The sequence below is a fragment of the Drosophila persimilis genome, unplaced genomic scaffold (assembly GCF_003286085.1).
Source record: "Drosophila persimilis strain 14011-0111.01,24,50 unplaced genomic scaffold, DperRS2 tig00000002-arrow-pilon, whole genome shotgun sequence".
In the NCBI taxonomy this organism is placed as follows: Eukaryota; Metazoa; Arthropoda; class Insecta; order Diptera; family Drosophilidae; genus Drosophila; species Drosophila persimilis.
In genome coordinates, this window is record NW_020825289.1 from 13,494,249 (window position 1) to 13,520,665 (window position 26,417).

Consider the following 26,417-nt stretch of genomic DNA (forward strand, 5'->3'; position numbering starts at 1 on the left):
GAACATACACACCAACCCCATCCTCCGTATAGGGCCCCGGGGCCACCCCGAGAAACAATTACAACAAAGCAACAAACCACCCACACCAGCGACCGAGAGACAGAGACTGAGGGATAGAGAGGGTGGGGGTTACAGAGGGAAGCATTCCGGACAATAAACCTCCAATAAAGCGAATCCAGCGTGAGGCGTCGACGTCTAATTGCTGTTAACTCGTCAACGAGGAGCGCTCCCTCAGGATCCTTGTGCTCCTTGTGCTCCCTTTTGATTAAGTATAGGGTGGGATGTCAGATTAGGTGGAAAGGCAGTCAGAGAGGGAGCGGCAGTGTGGATGTTGGGGCGCGGCAAAGTACACTCTTTGCATCATACACCGCAATGAATGAGTGCCCCATAATTGTGACTCTGAGGCAAGCGACGGCCATCTTTATGTAGCCACCCACCCCCCACCCCCCACTCCACTCTTCGTACTCTCTCCTTTGCATAAAAACTTCTTCCCTCGCTCTCGCTCTCGCTATTACACTTCAACACTCTCTCTCTCTCTTGTTGGGCCGCTCTCTGGCGCATGCGTCTTGGCGCACAGGGAGACTGCGCGCTCATTGGCTGTCAAGGGGGGCGTTGCTTGGAGCCATTGCTCCAGCAGATACATTTGTATCTGTTTGCTCAGCCTCTGCTGCGTTCGCTGCTGTGCTGTCGTTGCTGTCGCTGCTCTGCTTATGGCTAATAAAGTAAAGCAAAATAAAACGCTGCCATAATTGGCATTAATGCCGCAACAACCATGAATACTAAAAAGTTTTTACGAGTAAAAGCTGCTGCAGTTGAGTCGAGCGCGAGTCCGCCATTAGCAGCATCAATGCCGGGACAGGTTGATGGCCCAAAAGAGCGGATAGAAAATTCTGATTCATCTGTAGGTGTGTGTTCTAGTTTAACAAATAAAAGGAAATAATATATGCATAATAAAAAATTAATTTATATTTACATTAATTTTACATACATTCTATCTCCAGTCATCAAAAGTATGCAACACTTTTACTCAATAACGTAAGACGCTACGTTACACAGCTATTTGAATATCGCAGCATCGAGAGTTTGTCAGTCAGCAGACAGATAGATCGGTATTTTTACGGCATTTCTGAGGGTTAGACGGTCACACTGCTGCTCCCTCCTGCAGCTAAAAAATGAGTCGTAGTCTTGAATGGGCAATAAATACGGGTATGGTTTCTGGACCGTTTTGCCTGTTGTCCATACCCTCTTTTTCCTTTCATGATGTAGCAACTGTGTAGTTACCATGTAGTTACGAAGGATTAACCCATTGTAGACCAAGGGTGTATTTTAATATTCCACCAATGATAATGAGGATCTACATGAAGAATTTACAATCAGTAATATCATAATATTTTCCGCCACTTACCTCAAGTCGTTCAACTGTTTAAACAGGGGGGGTTAAGTGGGCTAAGCCCATTTTTTCATCGGTATGGTCACACTGTCTGAAACGCGAAAAGGTGCGGGGGCGCGGAATCTGCGCTCGCAAAGTTAATATTTTTATTACTAAGCTAAAACCGTGCAATGTGATACAGTTTCGCCTGCGTGCGGCCAAAATACAAACGCGAAAAGCGCTCAATAATAAATGCCAGTTGCAAAAGTAGCGCCACCAAAAGTGAAAGTATTTGCATACCGAACGGAGTGGGTCACTAAGGAAGAAGAGGAAGGGGAAGCATAGGCAGACAAACAGCGAAACGAAGCGGAAGCGAGGAGAAAATCGGAAATAAAGTGCATTAGAAATAGGTTAAAAATCACTGCTCAACGGTCAATTTGAATTAGTTAATAACTCCCGCCAGTGCAATTTATATATGTGACGAAAATTAGTGTTTTGCCGAGCTGAGAGTGGGCGAGTGAGAGCGAGAAAGAGCGAGAATGGGCACAACTAAAGAGCAACAAAATGAAGGCGACGCCGCAGCAGAGGCGGCCGTGGGCGCCACCCACACAACACCAACTCAACATCAGAGGAAGGAGACAGAAGAAGAAGAAGAGAAGACGCTTCCCACACCGCCAGTGGTAGCCTCAACCATGGCCACAAATGCCGCCAAAAAGATACGCCGAGCCTTCTCCATGCCACGCAATCCGTTTCGCTGGTCGCGTAAATTCAAGACAGCAGCCGCAGCGGCAGCAATAGCAAGCGACGCAGAGTCTGGAGCCGGCAAGGATAATGCAGGGGAGCGTCGAGGCAGCCATACGGCTATTTCGTCCTGCGTAAGCGGCGGACGGGGACGCAGCGGCAGCATTATTTCTCTGAGCAGCTACGAGGCGGCGCCTGGAGACGCCGCAGCCACCACCACCACCAATACATATGCCAATAGTAACAGCAACCACACCAATAACAGTACCAGTAACAGCAATAAGCGGGCACGTGTTCTGCGCCGTTCGTCCTTCAAGAAATTTCTGAATCGCATTGCTCAGCATCTGAGCGCAACGGTGAATGTTGGAGTAAGTACTCAATTTGTATTTGTAATCACTCTCCACAGTATGGGGGTGGGGTGGGACATGCTCGAACATGAAACTTTGCCCCTCTTTCACCTTTCTTTCTTTCGTTCATTCTTTGTTCTGCTTAGGCGGCTGCAGCTTCTAGCTGCGTGCTCGCTGCCGCCTGCGGCTTCTCTTATCAAGAGCAATATATTTATAAAACGGCATCCATCGCTTAGTGCGTTATCGTTGACTTTGTTTTGGTCGTGTCTGGTTTCTGTGTCTTCTTTCCTCTTTCTTTGTGCCTCCCCCATACTCCACACTCCACACTACTGCTGCACTCTACTCCACTTTGGTTCGGCATTTTCTTTTGTGCAATTCTCTTGTAAATAATGGAATATTTTGAACAGAAAACAAACAACCCAAGAAGTGCCCTTGTTCCTCCCCTCCCACCACCCACAGGGTAGGCCTGCCACAAATCGCACTTTGCCACGTAGGTTTTTTTTTGTCTCTAGTACCCCTTCCACTGCTGAGTCACATTTTGCGTGCTCGATGATAACAGAAAGGTACAGCGGCACGAAATGCGGCTTATTGGGACTTTGGATCGGGCTTTCTTTCTCAATGCAAATCTGAAGGTGCGTCAGGGCAGCAGAGTATCCAGAGAATTCCTTAATCTATATGGTCTCGGGACTCTCTTTGTTTTGCTGGGGGTGTGCTGGGTGGCAGTACTCCCGTACTTTGCCCATAAACGATCAATGTACAGTTGCATTCCATTCGATATAAATCCTTTGTTTACACAACTATAAATACATTGTTGTTCCTCCTCTTTTTTTCCCGAAGTGTATCCCAAATGTTCTCCGCTCTTGATCGTTCTCAGACAGAATTTAATCTACAATTACCATACCCCATACCCGGGGACGGCGCATGGAAATTAATTTTATTTTTGAACAATTGCTGTCTCATTATTATCATAATTTTTGTGTTTCTTTTTTGCGGGTGGTGTGAGGAGAGGAGCGGAGCAGAGCGGAGGGTAGCTGTGTGGGGCTGGAGCGTGAAGGTGAGGAGAAAAGTAGGGCTGGTGCTGAAGCTGAAGCTGTAACTAGCTGTAGGTGGGGGGCTTTTGCCTTTTGTTTCGCAGACAACAATTGTTCAAACAATTTTTGTGTAAATGTTGCCAGCATTTGTTGCTCTGCTCTGTTCGTGCTATAATGAAACAAAAAATTCAGAAACAAAACAGTCCCTGACTCCAACAAGAGCAACAATGCTTTTCAGGTCGAAAGCTGTTGGAGCCAAGCGAAAGAGTGGGACACAGAGGGACTCCCTGCTCCGACAAGGCGCTGGATGACAAATGTGTGCCACGCTTCTGTCAGGAAGACAAAACAACAACAAAAGGGAGCGAAGACAAGTGCCGGGCTCCATGACACACACAGAATCCCCTACCCTAGAGACCCAATGGAATTCAATTTGATCTAATAATATCAGATCATACATACATGTACATACACACATTTGTACAACTGTTGTTGTGCTTGTAATGGGTTGATTAATTGTGGGGGGCAAGACCTTAGTATTGCAGTTGACCTTTTTTTGCGCTTTGAATTCCAGAACAGAACGATAACCGCATACGAAATCAGACAGAATTTCATTCAAAGCGCAGCGCAGAGCAAAAGGGTAGGAAAGGGGGGGAGTGGAATAACACGTAATTCTCAATGAAAACAACCGTATATCTGCCTGCCAGAAGCCGATATCGAGTACAGTGGAAGCTGCAGTAAGCCAAAGCTCAGCTCGCAGATCGAGCTTTAACTGTACTTGTTGTGCAGTTGTTGTTGTTGTTTCCTCCGTCGTTTTCGGGCACGGCACCTTTCGCCACCAGCAGCAGAAGAAACAGTAGCAAAAGCCAATTGGAAAACAACTACAACGTATTATTGTTGTTTTTCTCTGTTCCTTTTTTTAATGACATTATGAGGCAATTGCCCATTGTTGCTGCTTTTATGCTTCGCACTACTGCTGCGAGATTACCTCATGGAAAACAATTGCTGACTCTGATTTATGATTCATGCCTCTGGCATTCCTCATCTCCCATTGATTTTATTCAAAAGCTCAGCTCAAAAGCGAGAACAGCGGAGAGCAGCAGAGCACCAACAACAATAATCTCCCATATTAATGAAAAATATTGCAAATAGCAACAACTGAATGGCAATGAAGCGAGCAGGAGTGGGAGGGAGAATAGGTGCAGAGAGAGAGAGAGAGAAAGTGTGTGTAAAAGTAAAAAGTGACACTGTGAAGACGATCTCTTAACACGTGATGGAGGAGGCACACTTACATCATACATACACAGCATGTACATGCATATGTAATGTACAGTTTGGTCCAAGGTGTATTGAATGTAAGGTGAGGGAATATACCTATCTCGAGGTTCTTTTTGATGTTTGCTGAACCCAAACAGGCAAGCGGTCTCTAGAAATTCCTCACCCAACATTCAATACACCTTGGATTTGTCTATTTCCGTATGCTTTGCAGCCACCCACGAAATCGTGGCTCACGTTGCTGTTGCTGTTGCTGCCGCTGCACTTGTTGATGGGAAGATTAGTACGTAACAGCCGTGTATACGCTTAGTCCTCTTCCCTCCTCATTCCTGCCACACCCACACCCCTGCGTGTGAGGGAATGTGTGTTTGTTCCGCTACTGTTTGCTGATTTTCTATGATATTCAAGTGCACGATATACTACTACTACTACAGAGTGTTACCGGCCGGGGGGGAAAGTGGGGGCGGAAGGCCTTTCGCGTATTTCGTATTTCCGCTGTTTCTGGCTCTCACACGTAACTGTTTGTTGTTGCCACAGTACAGCACTGCGAATCGCTGTCTGTTGTTGCTTTTGCTTGCTTTTTTTTTACGGGAGGGGGTTGCCTCGCACGTTTTGCACTCTCACGCTCTAGCACTCTCTCTCCCTCGTTCTACCTCTCTTTACGTATCTGCCTGTCCCGCTCTTTATCTGAATTCTTTTTCAAGGTAAAATCAATTGAGATCAAACTAATTGAAAAAATGTTTTTAGAATTTTTAGCCTCTGCATTTATTTTCGTATCTCTGCCGTTCGCAACATGTTTATTTTCATAAACAATCATATCATTTTTTTCGGATGGGTCTGTGGTACACTCCCTCCATTAGGAGGAGCTTGGGATGATACATAATGTTTTCAGTGCTGCTTAGGCTGTCTAATTAGCCGTTGCTTCCATCACGCTTTGCTTTTGTTGTTTGTCCGTTCGTCCGTCCGTCCGTCCGGCCAGCAACAAAAATTATTCACGTCACTCCGCGGTAATTACTCTCTGCCTTTGTCTCCTCTTTTGATAGCCCCCAACTCCAACCCACTCTGTGATATATGGTGGATATACTGGAGCCATATAAAGATTGTTGGAGCTGCCATCAAAAGGTCTACACTCTCGCTTGGGGCCACCTCCTCGTAACCCTAAAACAGGGGCTAAGTGAAAAGGTGCAAAATTTATGCCACATCTGCAGGCCAGTCACCGCTTTGCCCTTGCCCAAGACTTGGGGCGCCTGGCAATACTTCAGTCCAAAATAATTTAGATATCAGTTGGGTAGACAGAAGTCAGAGATGTACTTTGCGTTTCATAGCTGTAAGACACTTTGAATTTCCACAAATAATTATTTATAAATATGGCTTAAAATCGATACAGAGTATATAGAGTTTCAATGAATAACTTGATATTTGAATAAATGCGATGATAATTTGTTCAAATATCCCTTCAGTTGCGATACGCACTGTACATATGTAGATATGGCGCCCATAGTCGTGTCTGATAAGCACTCTATGTATTTCCAAGGTGGCCTGATTAGAGCTCTCCCCACCCCGACACACCGGTAGACCGACAGACACACCAAAGACAACCTTGACAAAGCTTTTCCGTTCTCCTCCACGTCGTAATCGAGCCAACCAAAGGGGCGTGGCACTTGCAGTACACATCGTAAGGTGGCTAGGCAGCCACGTGCGACAGTTTACATATTGACGTAAGTAGATCTCAACAACAAGATCTAATTAGTACACCTCTGGAGGAGGGTGCTGTGGGGAGCGGAAAACAATGGAAACAATGGAAAAGGCAGAGTATCAGAGACTTGATTAAGCGTATAACGATGCCATAATCTTAAATGATTGCCTGATGTCTTTTATCTGAGAATTTCTCCGAATCACGGGCATAGAAACGCTTCAACATGTAGCGAAGTAAAAGCTCGTAAATGCATTGGGAGTCGTATTCCGAAATCCATGCATATAATGACGCGATCGATAATAATATGTGTGTCACGTGATCGATCGTCGCAGCCCAACTTTGCCTTAGAATACATAGAACGCCCCGCCTGACTAGTGGGAATATCAAATGCGATTTTATGATTAGACACATGACAAACGACTATCGATAGTACAGATAGATAGGGAGAGAGAGAGAGAGAGAGGGAGAGTCTAATAATAGTTTGTGTTCGAGAGCCTCCATTAATAAAATGCCGTCTAACCGGTAGGAGAACCTAGTCACAAACTCGGTCTTCACTCGGATTCAAGCTTACGATCTCTGGGGGCGGTGGAGGGATGCAGGGAAAGCCCAACCCAAAAGCCAATTTCATTCATGTTCCGAGCCAAGATCTTGGAAATAATAATAGCGTAATGGCAGCAACTGTAACAACAACAACAACAACAACCACATGAACATGCAATTATCTTCAATTATTTACAATTATTTAATAAAAACGTAAACGTAACTACAACAAAATTAACAAGAAATCTACTTGCTGTTGCCTTTTTGTTTTTATTTTTGTTTTAGTCTCTCCTTCTTTTGTGGGTTACGTAAAATGTACAACAAATACTTGAGAATATAGCGCAGTGCAATATCTATAGCAAATAATCATAAGTTATCGCGATCTCTCTCGGGGGGGCTCTCGGGCTTATCACAAATCACACAGCTCCCCAAACGAGAATGGAATTTTCTGCTGGCGCAAGGGAAGCGAGAAAACCAACAAAACGAAAAGAATTCGAGACTTAGCATAATAAGTCGATAAATCGAGTTTCGGGGAATTTTCCAAATGCAACGTAATTGTAAACAAAGTGAAACCAAAGCCAAAGGACGGTGAATTGCTGGCCGAATCTTCTAATACCCTGGAATAGAAGATTTAATTGATATTCTAACGAACTATGGGATGGTCTCTTTCGATAGTATCCTTTGAGAAGCCAATAAATCGCAGCGAATGCGTCCGTTTGATTATGGGAAGAGTAGGGCTAGAGTAGGGTCAATCCCAAATCGAACCACGCAAAACAATAGCCTGACACCGACACCACCCTGTGGATATACCACTTGTTGGCGACTCCAAATGCAAACAAAACGAACCAGAAATGTGCTTAAATTTATAAATAATAATGACGATAACGATGACGCTGACGATGTATGTAGATGATGATAAAATTGCTGCCAGGGTAAATTGAGACAAGTGGCCGATGGCTACTTCTATGCCCCGCTTGCGGCTCAATTAACAGAGGCCGCGAGACGGGGTGGACACGGCAAGAGGTACGGAAAGAAAGGAGAAATTGGAATTGGAATAGCGGCATAGCGGCATACAGCAGACGGCATACGCGTCGTATGCGCAACATCCAGGTCTCGAAGTCTGGATCTCCAGCTGTGTGAGAAATGCTTCACATGGCAGCCTGACCAACAACGCGATTAGGTCAGCAGCAGCCACAGACATGCATACTCGTACGTATTGTACATATAATATGTATACGTATACGTATACGTAAAAAGAATGAGTGCTACATACAGAGAGGAGATCTGGACATGCGTTTGTGGCAACTTAAAAATTCCATTCAATTTATTTTCCACAGCCACAGCCGGAGATCCCCCTTTGCCGTGGGACTGCTGTGGCTTCTCGGTTTACATCACCGTGGAATGGGACTTAATGGGGTTTGTCCTAATGAGCAGAGCTTCTGCTTAAATGCAAAACCCTTTCAGCTTAACGCCGCGTAGGAGGCGGAGGAGGAGTGCCGAGCTCTGGCGCCACTCATATTCCGAAAGAAAATCCGCTTATCGAACGGAACGGTTTGAAGGTCAGTCCTGGGGCTGGGGTCGGGTCGGGTCTTAAAGTTTGCTACAGATGTTCGAAGCGCTTTAAAGTTGCCACAAGTTCATGCCCCTTTGTCAGGCGGCACTCTCTAGAGCAGTCACTTGGCTGCCATTCAATATGGGCGTCTGCTTCAGAGATGTACCATCCGCAGATAGCAAATGTCCGATGCAGCTGGCAAATGTCAATTTTTGCAACAATTTCTGGCTTCTATGTGCTATGGGAAGAAGGGTGGAGGAGGTAGTGAGAACGGTGTCCCAGGGCTAACTTTCTTCCAGGGAACTCCAGAAATACCTGTGCTAACCATATATGTATATTTAAGTAAATGCTTTACCGATCTTCTAACTAACATTTCGATTCCCTCTCTTGCCTGCTGCATCTTCAAGTCGGAGGAGCAGAGCTCTGCTGCCGCCAGTCGGGTAAACTTGATAGACATCGTTCCCTTCTACACCGGATGCTGGCGGAGAAAAGAGGTACAAAGTGGTACAGTGCATCGCATGCTGGTAATGTCATGATCTTCTTCGGTGTAGCGCAACAAAAACCTCACACGGCAGAGATCTATATGCCACACGCCCACCCATCAACAGTCAACCAAAAGCGATTTATTTCTTTCTTTATTTGTGGTTTTTTGTTGGACAATTTTCTATTAGCCGTTGGATTTCTTTATTTTCCTTTTCTTGGGATCTCTGATGCGTGGGTTTTCGCTTTCTGGTAAAATAAAACCAAACCGGCTTTTGTATCCGATTTGTGCGCTTTTTTTGTGGGTCCCCACTGTCTTCATCTACGATTTTGTTTCTCTATTGATTCCATTATTCGTTGAATGTTTTTTTCTTTCGTTTTCTTTGTTGTTGTTGGTTTTTGTATCGTTTGAGCTTTGGCATCGATTTGCTAGACACAAAGATGACGCTGTCATCTATGGCCCTGTCTCTGGGTCTCGGTCTGTGTCTGTCTCCGTCTCCGTCTCTTGCTTACACATCGTTGGCTTGCCTGTTTCTGTTTTTTTTGTCCGACTTCGTCATTCTTTCTTTCACTTCCTCCTACTAGTGCATATAGGCAATGTGGATACACGAAATAAACCCACTTAGCATTGACCGCAGACCACCATTGCAGTTGCATCTTCGTGCAACCCATACGACCGCCTGCCGCCTGCCGCCTGACGCCGCATGCAACAGACCCCAGTGACCTTTAACCACTGGCTGCCCCGTAGTTTTCCGCTTTTCGCTTCGCACTGGCGGCTGCCAATTTCATAATCCACAAAATTTCAGTGCCGTTAAAGGCACTCAGCCCCCCAGATATACATATGTATATACATATGTATGTTTGTATGTAGTTTCCACAGCCACTAGCCACTTGCCACTTGCCACTGGCCACAGCCTCAGTTATAGCCCCACATTTCATTTGATTTCGTTGCGATTCGTTTCCAAAAAAAGCGTGTTTATAATATCGTAAATTCATATTTGACTGAATAGCCCACAGCCCCTTCTCGTCCCCCCAAGCTTCCTCTCTTAAAAGGTTGCATTTAATACGAGTGCAGTGAACACTCTTAGATAGCGGACAGCCTATCGAAACTTGGGAGATTCCCTTTGTAAAATGTTCTGAGCTCTGATTTCTGTGCATATATTTTAAAGAAAGTTTTCTTATATGAGAATACTCTTTTGTTCTCGTCTGTGGAAGTCCTCTTTTAAAGTATCTTCTGTCTTTCTTCTCGATTAAAAGAATTTACCGTATAAGACTTAAGCTCTTTGGTTCTTTTGTTGATTTGGTTTTAAGTTTCTTCATTTTTCTGATGGAAAATTTTCAATTTTTCATCGCGTGTGATTCAGTGCAAAATAATATTTCTTTGATCATTTGAGCACATATTTTGTAGTAAATTGATCTTCATAGTCCCACACAGACACACATCGATGATCCTCCACGTTTACGCAGCTCGTTAGCTATCGTTAAATATATTGTATTCGAAAATGGAGATATGTACATATGTATGTATGTATGTGCATTGCCAATTGATTCGCCAAATATTATAATAAGATATAGGACTGTCCATTCGATAGAGTCTGCCGTCTATCTTTTGAATACTAGGAATACCTTTTGAGAGTACTCAAATATTCGGTCTTTGGCTTGAGTTGGCTTTCTTTCTTGTTTTTATTTGTGTGTGTGTCTGTTTATTTTCTTATTTTCCAACAAAATATTTCTTCATTTATCGCAAATTGATGTCCGAGAGCTGCGCTAAACAATTTTTAATTGGCAACGAAATTGAAACCCATTTGCCCACCCCAGAATGCCCCACAACTCCCAATCGGAGGCTGGGGCTGGAAACGGGTTTCTTTCGGATCAGCCATCAATTTGTTGTACTCCCCAGCGACTAACACTTGCCACCTCTTTCTCTTTCTCTCCCTCTCTCTCTCTCTCTTTCTCTGTCTGTCTAGGCGAATAAACACCGGCAAACGAATGGATTGGGATCGGCGAGCAGCGGCGGAGGAGGAGATCGAGTGCCTCCCATTGGGGGCTATCAGTGGCCGCCGGATCAGACGCCCGGAGTGATGGGGCTGAAGAATCATGGCAACACCTGCTTCATGAACGCCGTGCTGCAGTGCCTCAGCCACACGGACATTCTAGCCGAGTATTTCGTTTTGGACCAGTACAAGGTAAGTGAAAGGATGATTCCATTGAAATCATGTGAAATAATCACTTCTAATCCACTTGCCCACTCTCCTCGCTGCAGGCTGACCTTAAGCGCCGCAACAAGATCAATTCGCGAAAGTTCGGCACCAAGGGAGAGCTCACCGAGCAGCTGGCCAATGTGCTGAAGGCCCTATGGACATGCCGCAACGAGAGCGACCACAGCACGGGCTTCAAGGCGGTGGTGGATCGTTACGGGACGCAGTTTCGCAGCTCCACGCAGCACGATGCACAGGAGTTCCTTTTCTGGCTGCTGGACAAGGTGCACGAGGACCTCAATACGGCCAGTAAGCGACGCTACAAAAGCATCAAGGTACGGGAAATAAGACCAGAGTGCAGGACATTATAATCCCTACTTTCTACCACACACAGAACTCCTATGGCCGGTCGGATGAGATCATTGCCGCCGAGACACTGGCGAATCACATACGGTGCAACAATAGCTTTGTGCAGGCCGTGTTCCAGGCCCAGTTCCGATCCTCGCTGACGTGTCCGCGCTGCAAGAAGCAGTCAAACACCTTCGATCCCTTCCATTGCATTTCCGTGCAGCTGCCGCAGCTCACACAGCAGACGATCTTCGTTACGGTGGTGTACATGAAGCAGCAGCCGCGACAGATCAAAATGGGGCTGAGAGTGCCGGCCGGATCGCCGATTGTGGCCCTGCGGGAGCAGCTGCAGACGGACACGGGCATTGCGGGGTCGCGCATGGTGCTGGTGGACCTCAATGCCGAGGGATTCACGCGCGTCTTCTACGACACTCAGCCCGTGGAGACGCTCAGCAGCATCGAGAGCATCTACTGCATCGAGGTGCCGGAAGCCCAGGCAAAGATCGGCGCCACCCCAAAGGCCGCTCCCTCCCCATCGGCTCCCGAAGCGGCAGAAAAGATCGCCTCTGCCCCAGCACCTGCGGCCGCCCCACAGGCAGATCTGCTCCTCCTAGTGGCCAACGTGTACAGAGCAAAGGACGGGAAAGACATGACCCGCTTCGGAGCCCCGTTTAGTATGAAAGCTCCGCGCGACTGCTCCTACCAGGATCTACAGAAGCGGATGCTGCGCGAGATGTCGCCGCTGCTCAAGCCGGAGGTCTTCTCCTACACAACGCCCCTGGCGGACATGTTCCGCATCCGGCTGCAGGATCCCTCCGCCGACCCCGACACCTACCTGGAACAGGTGGAGCATCCGCTGCTCACCGAAATGATCGACATGGCCCTCTCAGTGCTCGCCTCGGAGGCGGGGCCACCGCACATCAAGCTCCTGCTGGAATGGAACTCGCCCGAGGATCACTTTCTCGCCCGCCAGCAGGAGACCGACGATGAGGCCGTCGTTGAGCACGAGAGCGTGGCACGGCTAAGCGCCAGCAAGGCCAAAGATACCGCCGCCCTAACGCTGGAACAGTGCCTGGAGCACTACACCAAGGCGGAGACGCTCAGTGCTGAGGACGCCTGGCGCTGCCCCCACTGCCAGCAGTATCTGCCCGTGGTGAAGACCCTGGGCCTGTGGTCACTGCCCGACATCCTGGTGGTCCACTTCAAGCGCTTCCGCCAGCACCAGTCGAAGGGTCCGCAAGCGGCAAAGCTCACCACGATGGTCAAGTTTCCGCTGACCGCCTTCGACATGTCCCCCCACCTTGCCAAGGGTGTCCACGAGAGCGCCACCAGCAGCTCTCTGGGAACCCTAGATGGCGGCGGTCGCGGCTCAAATCTGTGGAAGCGGGCCCGGTCCGGCGACTCGCGCTCTTCCACCCTCAACTCTCGCTGCGACCCCAAGGACACGCGGTACGATCTGTACGCCGTTTGCTACCACCAGGGCGATACTTTGGAGACGGGCCACTATACGGCAGCCTGCAAGAACCCATACGACCGGCAGTGGTACAAGTTTGATGACCAGCGCGTGAGCAAGGTGCCCGAAGATGATATCGAACAGGACATCATCAACAACGAGGCGTATATGCTTTTCTACCAGCGACGCAGCGTAGATGCCGGAGAGTGCTCCGGCTCCAGTTCTAACTCTGGGGATCACTGGGTCTCCCGCATTGCTCCAGCCCCAGCTTCGGCAACCTCTTCATCGGCCGACTCAACATCTGGCAAGGAGAACGACGGAGCTATTAAGGCGGAGGCGGGCTCCAGCGAAGTGGCCGAAAGTGGACCAGCCGCGGAGAAGGCCCAGTCCAAGCCCGTGAATATTCCACTCGTGAATGAAGAAGGTAAGAGAATGAGCCGCATAAGCGTCACTTACATGAATATTAATCTGTATGTAATCCCTCTCTTTCAGTTGCTCCAGAAACCACAGAAGCTGTGGCCCCAGAAGAACCCAAAGTCGCCGCCAACGAACTCCCAGCCCTCCCACTGAACATTGAGGAGCTGGACTTCGCCGATGCCGATGCGGATGTCAGTTTGAGTGAAGATGCCAAAAATGAGGGGATAGAAGCTCCAGCAGAGCAAAGCCAAACAACTGCAGCTGCAGCAGCAGCTGCAGCACCCAAAGCTGCAGCGGCTATTGAGGAAGTCACGCACATTTTTGCCATGGACGAGGAGCAGAAAGAAGAACCCGTGGAATTGACAAAGGTCATCAGCAGGAGCGAAATACTACCCGAGAGTCTGCCCACCGCTGATGTGGTTCGGACCAATGGCCATGTGAGCCCCTCCTCTAGCTCGGCTTCGTCGGAGAGCTCGCTCTCGTCGCGTTCCTCGCCACGTTCGCTTACCACCTCCGTGGCAGCGGCATCCACGCTGCAAAACAAACTCAATGGCCACATGAATACCGCATGCTCGAGCATGTTCAATGGGAATGCGAATGCCACACACCCGCAGCTATCCTCTAGCCTGCAGCTTACGCGGCAGGTGCTGAGCAACCACAACTGGCATGGATCCCGGAGCAGTGTCTCGGCTGTGGAGAATGCCACACACCAGCAGCAAAAGCAGCAGGCGGCGGCGGCAGCTAGCCTCAGTCTGCGGCACTCCTTCTCCACCAGCTCCAACTACAAGCTGCGCGAGTGCACCGAGACGCTGTCCTCGCTGCTGCGCAATTCAACCAACACCTGCAGCAAGGACACATTGCTGTTTATTGATCAGCAGAGCCATCACCACACAGCGGGCCTCATCGAGGACGACGATGATTCGTATATGGGACGGTCCTTGTGGGTGAGTTATGCTCTGATGAGAGATACGACCTATTGCTTTTAGAAATCTTGCTAAATGTCTCATTAAATATCTCTTCTGCAGATATCCCCAGTGACGCCACACAAACTTATTACTGTTTCGCCCAAGAATTAAGTGGCGATATCGGGCTATCTACAACACAGAACACACACAACACACAAGCAGGAAACAGGACGCAGAACACGGACACACACACAAAAACGCACTATAGATTTAAGCCTAAAGTTTACTTTATATTGATATTTTTACCGTTTAAGAACGATCGATAAGCATTACGAGGACGTTATACAACACGGTTTACTTTAGTAGGATATACATAATACGATTGCTGCAATATGGCATTAAGTGGAAAAGTTGAGATGAAAACTTCTCTACGAATTCATTAAGTTTAAGGTTATTTATTCTGATTTGATGGCACTTTCTAAAGCCAACGACGAGAAGGACTCTTGTTCACATTTTACCAATTGACATTGCATTATATTCTGTATAACTATAATATTAGTGACTAGGCCAAACAAACAGTGAAGTACAATTTCGTTTCGATTCGGTTTAGTTCTCCCCACACCTCCCCCCGCTTATAAGTACTAGCTTCTCTGTATAGATAGTTCTCCTCCATCCCCTTCCGGATATGTATCGAGGAAGTGCTTGGCATTTCCAATTAGGTTTAGTTCTTTTTTTCACGCGAAACCAAGTTTCAAACTACAATTCTGTATACATAGATACTATATAGATCTAGCTGTAAAAATATACCTTTACCTTGGGGGGGGACTACCTTGCACACTTTGATTTGCCATTTACCAAACGATTTGCCTAAAACTTGTAAGATTTGAGCACACATAAAAGCAAACCGCTCTGGCACAGCGGTCTAAATATATGTATGTACTTTTTTCGATTCACATTGGTTCTATATACCCGATATTAATATAGATATATCTATAAAGATTGTATACTGAAACATATTACTTTATAAATAGGTGTATTGTAAATGTAGAAAGCTACACCAAAACATTATATTGATAACAGTTTAAAGACTCTATGGCATTGTTTTTGCAAAATGTTTATTACATATACGTACTCTATATATACATTATATATAAATTATACATACACCACACATCCATGTATACACGGAATGGAGGAAAAGGATCGGGTCGGAGACTATGGAGAGATGGAAGGAAATAGAAAAGAGGAAGGAACTTTATTACGATGTGTAATGTTCATTGAATTCATAAATAAACGTGAAATTGTTGGAAATAATGGAAACTCATATTTGGATGTTATTTAGAAACAACCTTTCACTTATATGAAATGTGCAAACATATAAACAGGATATCAGGTGAACCAAAATAGGATTGAGAGAAAAACCACTACATACTCGGTTTGTCCACTTATTCGAGACCAACTCAGAAGCTTCGCGCTTGCGTAGAGTTCTCTCGAAGACAACACCCACCATATGTTATCTGAAGAATGCCGAACAGAAGAAGGTTCGTCCCTCTCTCCAGCTACAGCCTTAACCTAGCCTAACCTAAGTGGTTGGAGCTGCTTCTTTCAGTGTTGTGGAAAATTGGGAAGCGGCATATTATACTCGTACCGTATTTTTAATTCTACACTGTAATGTAATGTACGAGTATGTATTTTATCTCCAGCAAAGTCAGCCGGAAAGACCGCTACGAAAAGTGGTTGCGGGCGCCAGACTCGGGGCTCTCTCACCGTCTCTCTGTAGCTCTCTTGTATGCTAAATTCATGGCAAAGCTTTCTTTCAATCCACTTTCTTGCGGCACGCTCTTGCCCGTTGACCGGGCCTCAAGAAGCAACAGCAGGCGACAAAGCCAGAGTCCCACTGGAGGTTCAACGTCTGCTGGCTGCCACACTCTTGGCTCAGTTTCAGTTCAGTTGCTGCACTTGACGCGTCTTGTTCTGTTCTGTGTTCGCGCTGCGGATCAAAGAAAACCGAGACCCGACTCTCAAGAAGGCCAAGACCGAGACCGAGACCGAGAAACCATTATTGTGTGCGTGTCGGAAAGAAGTTGATCGCCAGAAGAAAAGATTGTCCCATTGAGCATGGATTATCGTTTACTGTTGGTATGTGTCATTATGGGAAAGGGAATGGGATGGCATGGCATAGGAATGGGCGCCTTATAGCTGGTGCTAACTGTTTTTGCCATGTCTGAAGTTCGTTGGCCAAGTCATTTGTTTTGCAACATTTGCTTGCTGTGTGGCTGGGAAAATGGCCCGATTCTGGAGCATGCTAATGAATTAAACTAACTGTCGAGTGGTAGGATAGGGAGTGGGGCTTTGGCTCTGTTCTAGTCGGTTCCGTTCCGTTGGTGCGTTCTTCTAGCCTGGGTGCCGCAGCAACTTTCCCGTTAGCCATAGCATGCACACATTTGGAGCACAGCACACACACGCCACCCCAACGAGTTATCTGGCTGGAGGAGCCACCTCTGGAGTTGTTGCTGGCCATCACCCATCACCCATGGACCGAAATGCGGTCAATTCTCAAATCTGCAATTAGGCTACAAATATTTACCATGCAAATTCTTTCCTGTTGTTTCTCCGTTTCATTTTTGTTGGGTTTTTTTTTTTTTTTTTGGTAACAAACGAGTTTTAGCCTCATTAGAATGGGCCAAAGAAGTGGAAAACAGAAGAATGAAACGAGACCTGAGTCTTTGACCCAATTTCCCTTTAGACGGAATTCAAATTTGTGCTGTGAATCATGTCACGAAGTCAAGAGATGCCACAGCTTGGTTTTGGGGATCATCGCATCGTACCCCAAAACAGGCAGAATCACTTGGGCATAAAACATCACAGACAGAAGGGGGGAGGAGATTGGGGAAGAGCAGTAGTGGCAATGACAGAGAAATTCCAAAGTGTCTAAGACTGCAGCCAGGCCAGTCGCCCTCACCAGCACAAAAGAGATGTTACTGACTTGACCTGAATCTCTTTGTTGAACTTTTGATTTCATTGAAGTGGCCAGAATTTCAGGGAAAGTTCCCAGTCGCCTGTCCCCTAGCCCCTAGCCCCTGGACCACAGCACTTAATGGTCAAGTGAGCAGCAGGCCCACAGAGATGCAAAGATCACAGTCTCTGTCTCAGTCTCAGTCTCGGATCTCAGTTTCAGTTTGGTTTCAGTTCAATTTTCAGTTGTCGGGTTTGTTTATTTTCAAGCCCGCAACTTTCGCGCTTTCGCCAAACAACAAAAAATGTCTCAGACGGAGAGAGAGGGAGAGAGAGGGAGAGAGAGCATTTCTTTCCACACAATGCGGGACCATTCATGCTGACTCTGACTTCGACTTCAACTCGACAATTAATTTGATTTGTTTCTCCATGCCCCATCTGTGACTGTCTTTTTATTTTTAGAAAATTCTCAGCTTTCTGCTGCTGGCCCACTTGGGTCTTGGCCAGTCGCAGCAATCGCCCGCAACGGACTACGGTGAGGAGCAGCCGCCCGAAGGCTACTACGCCTTTGTGGAGTCCCCGAACGCCGTGCCACCAAGGGTCAGGCCGCCACCGTATACCTTCGTGAATGCGGACTGTAAGGATGTGGCGGCGGGCAAGAAGTCGGCCGTCTCCGTGCACAACATCTGCGGCGATCTGAACAAGGGACAGATACCCAAGAATCCTCTCGGACAAAACGTGCTTGGCGAGCCCTATCCCTTGTAAGTCTTTCACCTGATCTGAGAACCGAGTCGCATTCCTAAGGAAATCCACAACCATTCGTTTCCCCTCCAGCGAGCTAATACGCAACCAGACGCTGAAGTTCCTCTCGAAGACTCTGCCCGTGCTGAAGGCCGACGACACCTTGCCCAAGGTCACCCAGATCATACGCGATGAGCCCGTGGAGCAGCTGGACAACAACAACATCGACAGGCCGTATCCCGGCTCCGGATCCACACGCATTCGTCGCAGCGTCCCCGATGGCATACAGTCCAATGAGTACAGCTACTTCGATCCTGCTTTGGACGAGGAGGACGGACACCACCAGCAGCAGCAGCAGCAGCAGCAGCGGGAGCAGCAACAGAAAAGAGCCGCCGAAGAGCGTAAACCCCGAAAGTTCTGCGATGGCGGTGGCGTGTAAGTAAATCCTATAATCTTCATCGGAATCATCAGCATCCCTCACGAACTGCAACAGGTCCTTTGAGCTAATCCCTAATAATCTCTCTCCCTTAGATTCTGCACATTATATCGGGCCATTCAGGGAGACACTGGCAGTGCCGCCGCTGCCACGCCCACAGCAGAGAGACGGGAGGAAGTGGGACCCATTAGATATGAGGGTCCGCCCACACCCTGCCCCGCCAAGGTGGAGTATGCCACGCCAGTGTTCGCAAAGAACTACCAGGGCGCCTGGCGCTATGTGGTCCAGATCCCCTACGAGGGCTACTTCACCCAGACGGTGGAGGTGACGCGCTGCATCCAGGCCAGGTGCCACTATCTCGACGGTGGATGTCTCTCCTCGCCCCGCTGGGTTAGCCTGCTGGTTGCAGAGATCTTCTACCCCAATGCGGAGGACACCGTGCCCACCAGCTCAACGACCACCCAGGCGCCCTCGGTGCAGGACTTCCAGGCCTATCAGCAGTACCTGCAGAAGCGTGCCGGTGTGGCCACCGCCTCCGATGGTACCTCCTCCACGGGTCCAAATGGAGCCGGAGCGGGCGTGGCGCCAGCGGATGCCCACTGCGATGGGCACGATGAGCTGGGCTGCTTCCAGGTGCGTCTCTACTACGACTGGTTCTTGATCCCCGGCTCCTGCAAGTGCTGGCGTCCGGACTACTTTGCCAAATACGTGCGCCGGAAGTCAGTGGCCGATTTGTGAGAGCCCATGAGATCTTTAGATCCTTAGCATAAGTGTACTCTTTAGCAGTTAAGAGAGAAGGATCGAGATGAAGTGCTCATTCTAGTGACCCAGGCGAAGGATCCATCGACTTGGATTGCGTAGAGTCTGCAGTTCGTGACAGATACCAGATACAATTTTAACTTAGGCGATTAGCTCCCTCTTTGACTGATTAAGCCAGGCGCATTGAATTTCTACTAATAAATAAATATATTTCTTCTAAAATGCCCCCCCACCTCTATCTCTCGCTCTTCTCTGCTCGCCGATTCGCTTGCGGGGATTTAGGCTAGGCCAAACCGCTTCGATGGTAGTGTGCTCTGTTTGTGTGTGTGTGTGTGTGTGTGTGTGTGTGTGTGTGTGTGTGTATGGGGGCCTGTGCCTCCTTATGCTCTTCGTGAGTATCTGTGTGTGTGTTGTGTTTGAAAGATCCACCGAAAAAAGCAACAACAGAAACGAAACCAGTCCCGCCGCCAGTCAACCAGTTGAGCATGCGTGCCCGCCACAGTCTCGAGACCCATAGTCGAGTGTGCAGTCAACAGCACAACCAGTCAGTTGGGTTTGGGTGTTTTGGCCGGGAGCTGGACCGAACTGAAGCGACGCAGAGCGCCGACGCGACGCCGCACTGGAAGTGCATTACATACACATTGGAGCCACCACTGCCGCCACTCGAAAATAGGTGCAAAACTTGTGCAAAGCCTTGACGAACGGCCTCAAAAGGCTGCCACACAGAATCGCACTCTGAATTGGTGGATACATTTCCGCATAGCTTAAGGTAAGTACTCGTACAATAATGCCGAAAAGTATTGGTTTCTTAAGAGACTGGGCTTGGGGGAAATTTAAATCCAATTTGTAGGTGGAAACTTGTGCCAAGTCTTGACGAAAAGTTACAAGATGTTCGCAAAAGCATTTGGATTCTGAGTGAAGTTTTTGTTTATAAACAATCCCATACAATGGGAAAAAATATGAAACAAAGCAGGAAAAGGAGGCCGTAGCTTTAGATACCATTGCAGAATGGTACTGTGACAGTTTTATGATTTTACAGTGCAAACTTTTGAAAGGCGAATAACCTTCCTTGTGTGCCCTATAAGTCCGTCAAGAAACACTAGTGCCTTTAGCAACGGTATAAAACAGTTCAGGGCGTGAGTCTTTCCTTTTGGAAGATGATGTGAGCCATGGGTTAGGCAATTCTCTTTGGTTTTCCCATCATACATTCCATCAACATCTCCACCTCTGTCTACGTCTTAGACTCCGTTCGTTGACTGAATCATGAAAGATCCAAATGGGCTCACATGAATATTCAAGTTATGCATTGAGTCCACTGCGTGGGACCATCCATAATCCGAGTACACACTTTCCATTTTGGGTCTCTCTTTCAGAGGAAGATGCTGCGGCAGAAAACCAGCACCAGCATGCTGGCCCTCAACACCAGCGATGCTCTCAATGGAAACAGTCCCAGCCAAGGACAGTCCCTGGACATGGATGCACTGCCTAAGCAATTCGTGCTGTCCATGAAGAAGCTCTTCGATATCCTGGACGACAAGCAGAGCGGCTACGTGAGGTATGTGGACATCGAAAAGGGTTGGCAGGACGATGGGTCGAAGGGACTGCCGCGCGGGGTCCTGGACTCTCTGCGCCGGGTCACACCCAGCTGTGGCCTTCTCTCCTTCGAACGTTTCTGTGCCGGCCTGAAGCTATGCCTGCTGCGCAATCAGCAACAGATGAGCGAAGCAAAGATTCGGCCTCGATCACAGCCCCAAAGCCTGGGCGCTGATCTGGAGTACGGATCGCCAGCACCACCGCCCAAGCCTCCGCGTCAGGCAGCAACCGTGGCCACATCTCCTCCGGCTTTGGGCAAGGCGGACATTCGCCACGCCCTCCAGAATTGGCAGCTGAATCTTATGCACAGCGAGCGGGATGCGAATGCGAGTACAGTCAAGCATAAGTCGCTAACGCTAAAGACCGCCCGCGAACAATTCGAGCATCGCGGATCCGCGGATGGTGGATCATCCTCCACCTCGGCCTCGGCCACCGACTGGAACCTGGCCCTGCCACCGAAGAAGTCGAGCAGCAAGCGGCGCGAGTCCCGCAGACACACGCTCCAGCACGGCATCGACTACAATATGCTGAAGCGGCTCAAGCAGCTGGAGGAGCAGCGGGAGCTGCTGCTGTTTGGCCTAGACGGTGTGGAGAAGGCGCGGGACTGGTACATGCAGCAGGTGCTCAACGTGCAGGAGCAGATCAAGTATTTCGGACGACTCGGCACCAGATTCGTGAGTAAAACAAGGCTCTTGTATTCTTCCAAATTTGATTTTCCATTCTATCCACTGCAGGATCAATGGTCGGAGCTGCAGCAAGAGCGCCTCAACTTCCAGCGGGCACGCGTTCTGGAGGCGAATCGCAGCCTGGCCATTCTGGCCGACACATGGGAGCATGGCGGCTATCCGCTGCACATCAATCTAGCAATGCCGTCGAAGCTCTCCGATCTGCTAGAACGCGGCAATCTCTACGATCAGCAGCAGCAGCATCCACACCAGCTCCAGCAGCTCCACAATATGCGTGCCATGTCCAATTTCGTCCTCAGCCAGCCCTCCCCCGAGAGCCAGTCCTCTGCGGGCCTGGGCGACGCCGATGTGGTCTACTAGGGAAGAACTAGAATAAGAATGGAAATAAGTCTTTGACTACTTTGTAAATAGTGTATGTATTATTAAAAGGCTCAACAGTCGGATCTACTCTAGACGGGATTAGGGAAGCGACGCATGTACTTGTTCAGTTGCTTATAGTTAAGGTTGTTGCCCGGCTGCACGACTCCTTGGTTGACGGTTTTCTTGGCCTCGAACTTGCGGTCCATGTAGCACTTGAAGCAGTTCTGGAACTGCTGTATCTCTTTGTGGCAGTACTTTTCCACGAACTCGTTGTCCTTCATGCAGGCGAACAGCATGCCCATCTCCTGCAGACAGGCCACATCCGATCCAGAGTCTGCCTTACCGCTCACCGTGTTCTTCAGGCGCAGCGGCAGAATCTCCTGGAATGGTACATCCTTCTCGCTCTGGGGAGCGCGGCCACGTGCTGCATAGAGGGCTCCGGGAATGCGCATTTCTACGGAAAACACCAAGTCACTCAATTCCCTCCTTTTTAGTCAAATAAATACAAGTTTTACCAATAATATTCCTTTTCTCCGTTATTCAGATCAGCTGTTCCGGTTACGTCAAGCAATGCGATTCTATGCGATGATTTTCCCTCCTCTTTTCGATAAGTATCGCGACATGGATGTTTTTAGATTAAAACAAATTAAATCAAAAATTAAAAACCAACCTCTTTGAATGATAATACCAATACCAAAATAATCTTTTTGGAAACAATTTAACTTTTTTTTAACAAACAATTTTTAATAATAACCTAACCAACACTATCAGATTTTGTCGTAGCTCGCAGCACTGCTTCCGCGTCAAACAACATTTCAGCGACAAAACAACAAAAAACAGTCGGAGTATATAGATATATACGAAAAAGGGTAAATAATAGCACGGAAAGGAAGGTCAAGAATTACAGGGCATAAATTGACCGCCAGTTATTAACGCCCACGCGTCATGGAAGCCGCCCAGAACCAGGACCAGGCGGCCCAGCTCGATGGGCCAACAGACGCGGAGCCGCCGCACCAGCATCCGCTGTCGAACAGTGTGGGCAGTCTGAAGCGCCAGATCAGCCGTTTCCATCCCTATCATGGGTCAAACATCCAGCTCGATGACGATGCTACCGTCGCGTATCGCAGGGCGAGCTTCGCTGATGCATTGGCTTTCTCGGAGCGTCCGCTGGCGCCGGGCGACATATTCCTAATTGAGATTGAGCAGATAGAGCGCGGATGGTCGGGCCACATGCGCCTGGGCCTCACCGAGCTGACTCCCAATGTGATTGAGGCAAGCCCCGACGGCCTTCCGCACTTTGCTCTGCCCGACCTGGCCAATATGGGCAACAGCTGGATTTATCCGATCTCCAAGTTCGATATGAATCAGCGGCAGGAGCCCGTCGACATAATCGAGCCAGAGACCTATAGTCAGTCACACAGTGAGTAGACGGCCATTGATGCAGTGAAGCTTTTGGTAACGCCTGCTCTCTTAGGAAACCTACTGGGCGATGCCCCGCATATAAAGACACCGCGTGGCCTGCTGCCAAAAAGACTGCTGCGTCCGGCCATGGGCAAAGGAAACTCGGACATTCTGCTCACCGACACAGGTTCGCGCATCGGCATCATTTACGTGCCCACAACCAACAGCCCGTCCAGGGGCGAGCTTCATTTCATCATTAATGGAGTGTCCCGTGGACCAGTCGCCAGGGAAATTCCCTTGAATATGGCACCCCTATTTGTTGTTATCGATGTGTACGGTACCACCAAGCAGATCCGCATTATCCAGCTCGATGGCAGTAAGTGCAGTGAATCGAGCCATGTTTTTCCGTATATTTATAACCGTCTACTTGTTCGATTCCGCAGTTTTGTCCCTGCAAAGCGCCTGCCGCAATGTAATCCTGGAGCACGTCCCAGAGGATGCGGTTGACGACCTGCCACTGCCGGAAAGCATTAAAAGATTCTTGCTGCGCCGAGATTAGGGTCACACATAGACGGCTTTATGTAATAGAGCCTTGTGTAACAGTGTGAATGTCTGAGAGAGTGTGTATGCATGAACATGGATCGTGATAGTCTGTTTACCCATATTTTTATAAGCATGTAACACAACCAGTACCAGCAGTAGCAGCAGCAGCCACAACTGAAGTGCTCGTACATTGACTCTTGATTCCAGACAGCAGGCCTTGGGTGCTTAATGTAATGGATTGATGACGATGCACTCCCCTACCTTCCAGTTGAAAACCATACAACAATCCCATTCCCAGGCCAGCCTTTGCTATTGCAGGTGTATAATTGTAAAATGTTCTAGTTATATTTTATATCTGGTTTCGTTCATTATAAATTTAAAAAAGAAAAAAAAACCGCATACGAGACTATGTTTGTAAACATAACCATCGTTAGCATCGTGTAGGTGTATATTTTACAGACTCAATAGGAGGGTTACCATACACATACCCCTATCCAAGAGGATATCTGCGAGCAGCAGAATATTGACCAGACCCAACACCGCCCTGCCTTTTAGCGTTTCGGTTCCGATCCATTCAAGACGTTTTCCATTTGCTTTACCTCTAAGTAATTGTTGCTATATGTAAGCTAAGAATGTAATAAAATACCGATCAAAGTTGCTGTAATTTGTCGTATTCCATATGCCCCATGGGGTTGCAAAACTAAAGCCGTTTATTCAAGCATAGATAAATGTATGTGTAGACATAAAAGATTGGATAAGTAGTCGCTAGGGGAACTACTTGCCGCGATTCTCGGCCAACTTGGCTTTGAAAATGGCCTTCAGCTCTTCGGCCCCATCTCCGTTCAGTTCCTGATAGTAGGGCAGCTCCGCAAGACGTTTCAGCCAGGCGTTGACTTTGGGGAACTTGAACTCATCAATTGGAGCGGTATCGTTCCCCGAAGCGACTGTGGCCACGGCACAGAAGTCGGCAATGGTTAGATCAGTGCCGCACAAGTAGGGCTGCTCCTTGAGGAAACCCTCCAGAATCTCGTAGCACTTTTGAACGTAGGCAATCTTGTCAATGGAACAGTCCGTCGAACCGAAGTACAGGATCGGCTCGTATAGGAAACGCAGGCGGGCGAACAGATGACCCGAATCCAGATGCAGACGTGCATCGACATTGGCGCGCTGCACCAAGTCCTTTGGATAGAGCTGCTGCTGCTCCTTTCCGTATTTCTCCACCAGATAGGCGCAGATGGCGTGCGAGTCGATTATCGTTGCATCCCCATCTATCAAGGTCGGAATGGTATGTTGGGGGTTCAATTTGACGAATTCCGGCGTCAGATGTTCACCTTTCTGCAGGTTAATTGGCCTGTACGGGCGGGGAGGCTCCGGTTAATTGGTTTATATATGGGGTATTATGGTTGTGGGAACTTACCGCAGTTCAAGATCAAGACCGATCGCCTTGGCCGTGAGCAGAACGGCGCGTGAGGGAGGACTCAGTGTGGCATAGTAGAGAGCTGGCTTCGACATGGTGTACTGTGGATAACTGCAGCAAAATGATGAAATTAGTTTGACGAACTCTTCGAGCCACCCACGCGATTAACTTCATTAAACAGCGGTCCAAACCCCCCCCCCCCACACACACCACACCACATATTTAACCTCATACACCAACACTCTTACCCTCGGGAATATCAGATAACCATGCAACTACATAAACATTTGAACATACATACGTACATATGTACATATATGTAAGATAAGTCACTATCAGACGACACTCCTGAAGGAATTGTACTGACAGTCCAGTTATCGCTGGTCTCCACACACATACATACCTATGTACCCCCCACAATATCCCCTTCGCTGGGAAATTAAATTTACAAAACAAATGTAATTAGCGGCCCAAGCACACACACACGCACACGCAATCAAATAGACACGGGCAAAAGTACAGATGTTGGAACAGCGCAGATCGTGCCTTTTTTATGTGTGTCTCTCTTGTTGGCTCTCTCTCTTTCGCTTCGTACATATCTAAGTTTGTTTGCCGGCAGGTTGTAATACCCTTGAAGAGGATACTATCTTGGGCAGACGTTTGCGGTTGCACATAACATTCTTACCCTAAAAACCTATATGCATTTTATTGATCAGCTTTTGTAGCCGTGTTTCAATGAATCGCTGCACAAAACCTTGTTATTCCAGCTACATTTATACAGCGCGCAGTGCTGTTGGATCTGTCAGGGTATCAAATGTTCGGCGGACCGAAGTCTGTCTTCCCCTCTTGTTTTTGTAGCGCTAATGCAGCAGAATACATGTTACATATGTGTGTGTATGTAGGGGGGACTTGGTTGTTAGCGTTTGATCACCCTCATCCCTCCACTTTGAAGATTATTATTATTTCACATTTGTTTAAGCGCACAACACTCACAAAATTTCTATGACCGCTCGCTGCAAACTCGGAAAAGTAAATGTGATGTGGAAGAGAACCTGGAGCAGCGTAACGAAACGAATCGCAAAAGGCAGACCGCAGATTGAGCGCGGCTACGGCTACGCAAGCATTTGCATTGGTATTGGTGAGAGTGGCAGCACCAAAACTGCGGCTGCAGATGATG

At 48.1% G+C, this 26,417-nt stretch overlaps 6 protein-coding genes across 7 annotated transcripts; 4 read left to right on the forward strand and 2 right to left on the reverse strand.

Moving 5' to 3' along the window:
• The first annotated feature begins 1,508 nt into the window (after positions 1-1,508).
• On the forward strand, positions 1,509-15,669 carry LOC6592358 (ubiquitin carboxyl-terminal hydrolase 31). 2 transcript variants are annotated; one of them, XM_026985263.1, is made up of 6 exons: positions 1,509-2,478; positions 10,996-11,214; positions 11,292-11,561; positions 11,621-13,451; positions 13,520-14,388; positions 14,470-15,669. In XM_026985263.1, exons 1-6 carry the CDS (start codon positions 1,909-1,911, stop codon positions 14,518-14,520), a joined length of 3,810 nt encoding a protein of 1,269 aa, XP_026841064.1. In that variant the 5' UTR covers positions 1,509-1,908; the 3' UTR covers positions 14,521-15,669. The 2 variants fall into 2 exon arrangements, with proteins under 2 accessions (XP_026841064.1, XP_026841065.1); XM_026985264.1 differs by lacking the exon at positions 1,509-2,478 and adding an exon at positions 8,750-9,042.
• Positions 15,670-16,467: 798 nt separating this feature from the next.
• LOC6592357 lies at positions 16,468-19,427 on the forward strand. Its single transcript, XM_002018393.2, has 4 exons — positions 16,468-16,488; positions 17,767-18,065; positions 18,139-18,480; positions 18,577-19,427. The coding sequence occupies exons 1-4, from the start codon at positions 16,468-16,470 to the stop codon at positions 19,217-19,219; spliced, it is 1,305 nt and encodes a 434-aa protein (XP_002018429.1). The 3' UTR covers positions 19,220-19,427.
• A 1,192-nt stretch (positions 19,428-20,619) lies between these two features.
• On the forward strand, positions 20,620-21,937 carry LOC6592356 (suppressor APC domain-containing protein 2). The gene is made up of 2 exons (XM_002018392.2): positions 20,620-21,507; positions 21,568-21,937. The coding sequence occupies exons 1-2, from the start codon at positions 20,620-20,622 to the stop codon at positions 21,877-21,879; spliced, it is 1,200 nt and encodes a 399-aa protein (XP_002018428.1). The 3' UTR covers positions 21,880-21,937.
• Positions 21,917-22,453, reverse strand: LOC6592355 (coiled-coil-helix-coiled-coil-helix domain-containing protein 1). The gene is made up of 2 exons (XM_002018391.2): positions 22,395-22,453; positions 21,917-22,333 (listed from the first exon to the last, which is right to left on the reverse strand). Exon 2 carries the CDS (start codon positions 22,329-22,331, stop codon positions 21,969-21,971), a length of 363 nt encoding a protein of 120 aa, XP_002018427.1. The 5' UTR covers positions 22,332-22,333; positions 22,395-22,453; the 3' UTR covers positions 21,917-21,968.
• Positions 22,454-22,677: 224 nt separating this feature from the next.
• LOC6592354 (neuralized-like protein 2) lies at positions 22,678-24,487 on the forward strand. The gene is made up of 3 exons (XM_026986077.1): positions 22,678-23,299; positions 23,354-23,656; positions 23,724-24,487. The coding sequence occupies exons 1-3, from the start codon at positions 22,825-22,827 to the stop codon at positions 23,837-23,839; spliced, it is 894 nt and encodes a 297-aa protein (XP_026841878.1). The 5' UTR covers positions 22,678-22,824; the 3' UTR covers positions 23,840-24,487.
• LOC6592353 (glutathione S-transferase 1) lies at positions 24,485-26,266 on the reverse strand. The gene is made up of 3 exons (XM_002018389.2): positions 26,234-26,266; positions 25,241-25,351; positions 24,485-25,174 (listed from the first exon to the last, which is right to left on the reverse strand). Exons 2-3 carry the CDS (start codon positions 25,333-25,335, stop codon positions 24,598-24,600), a joined length of 672 nt encoding a protein of 223 aa, XP_002018425.1. The 5' UTR covers positions 25,336-25,351; positions 26,234-26,266; the 3' UTR covers positions 24,485-24,597.
• Positions 26,267-26,417: the final 151 nt, after the last annotated feature.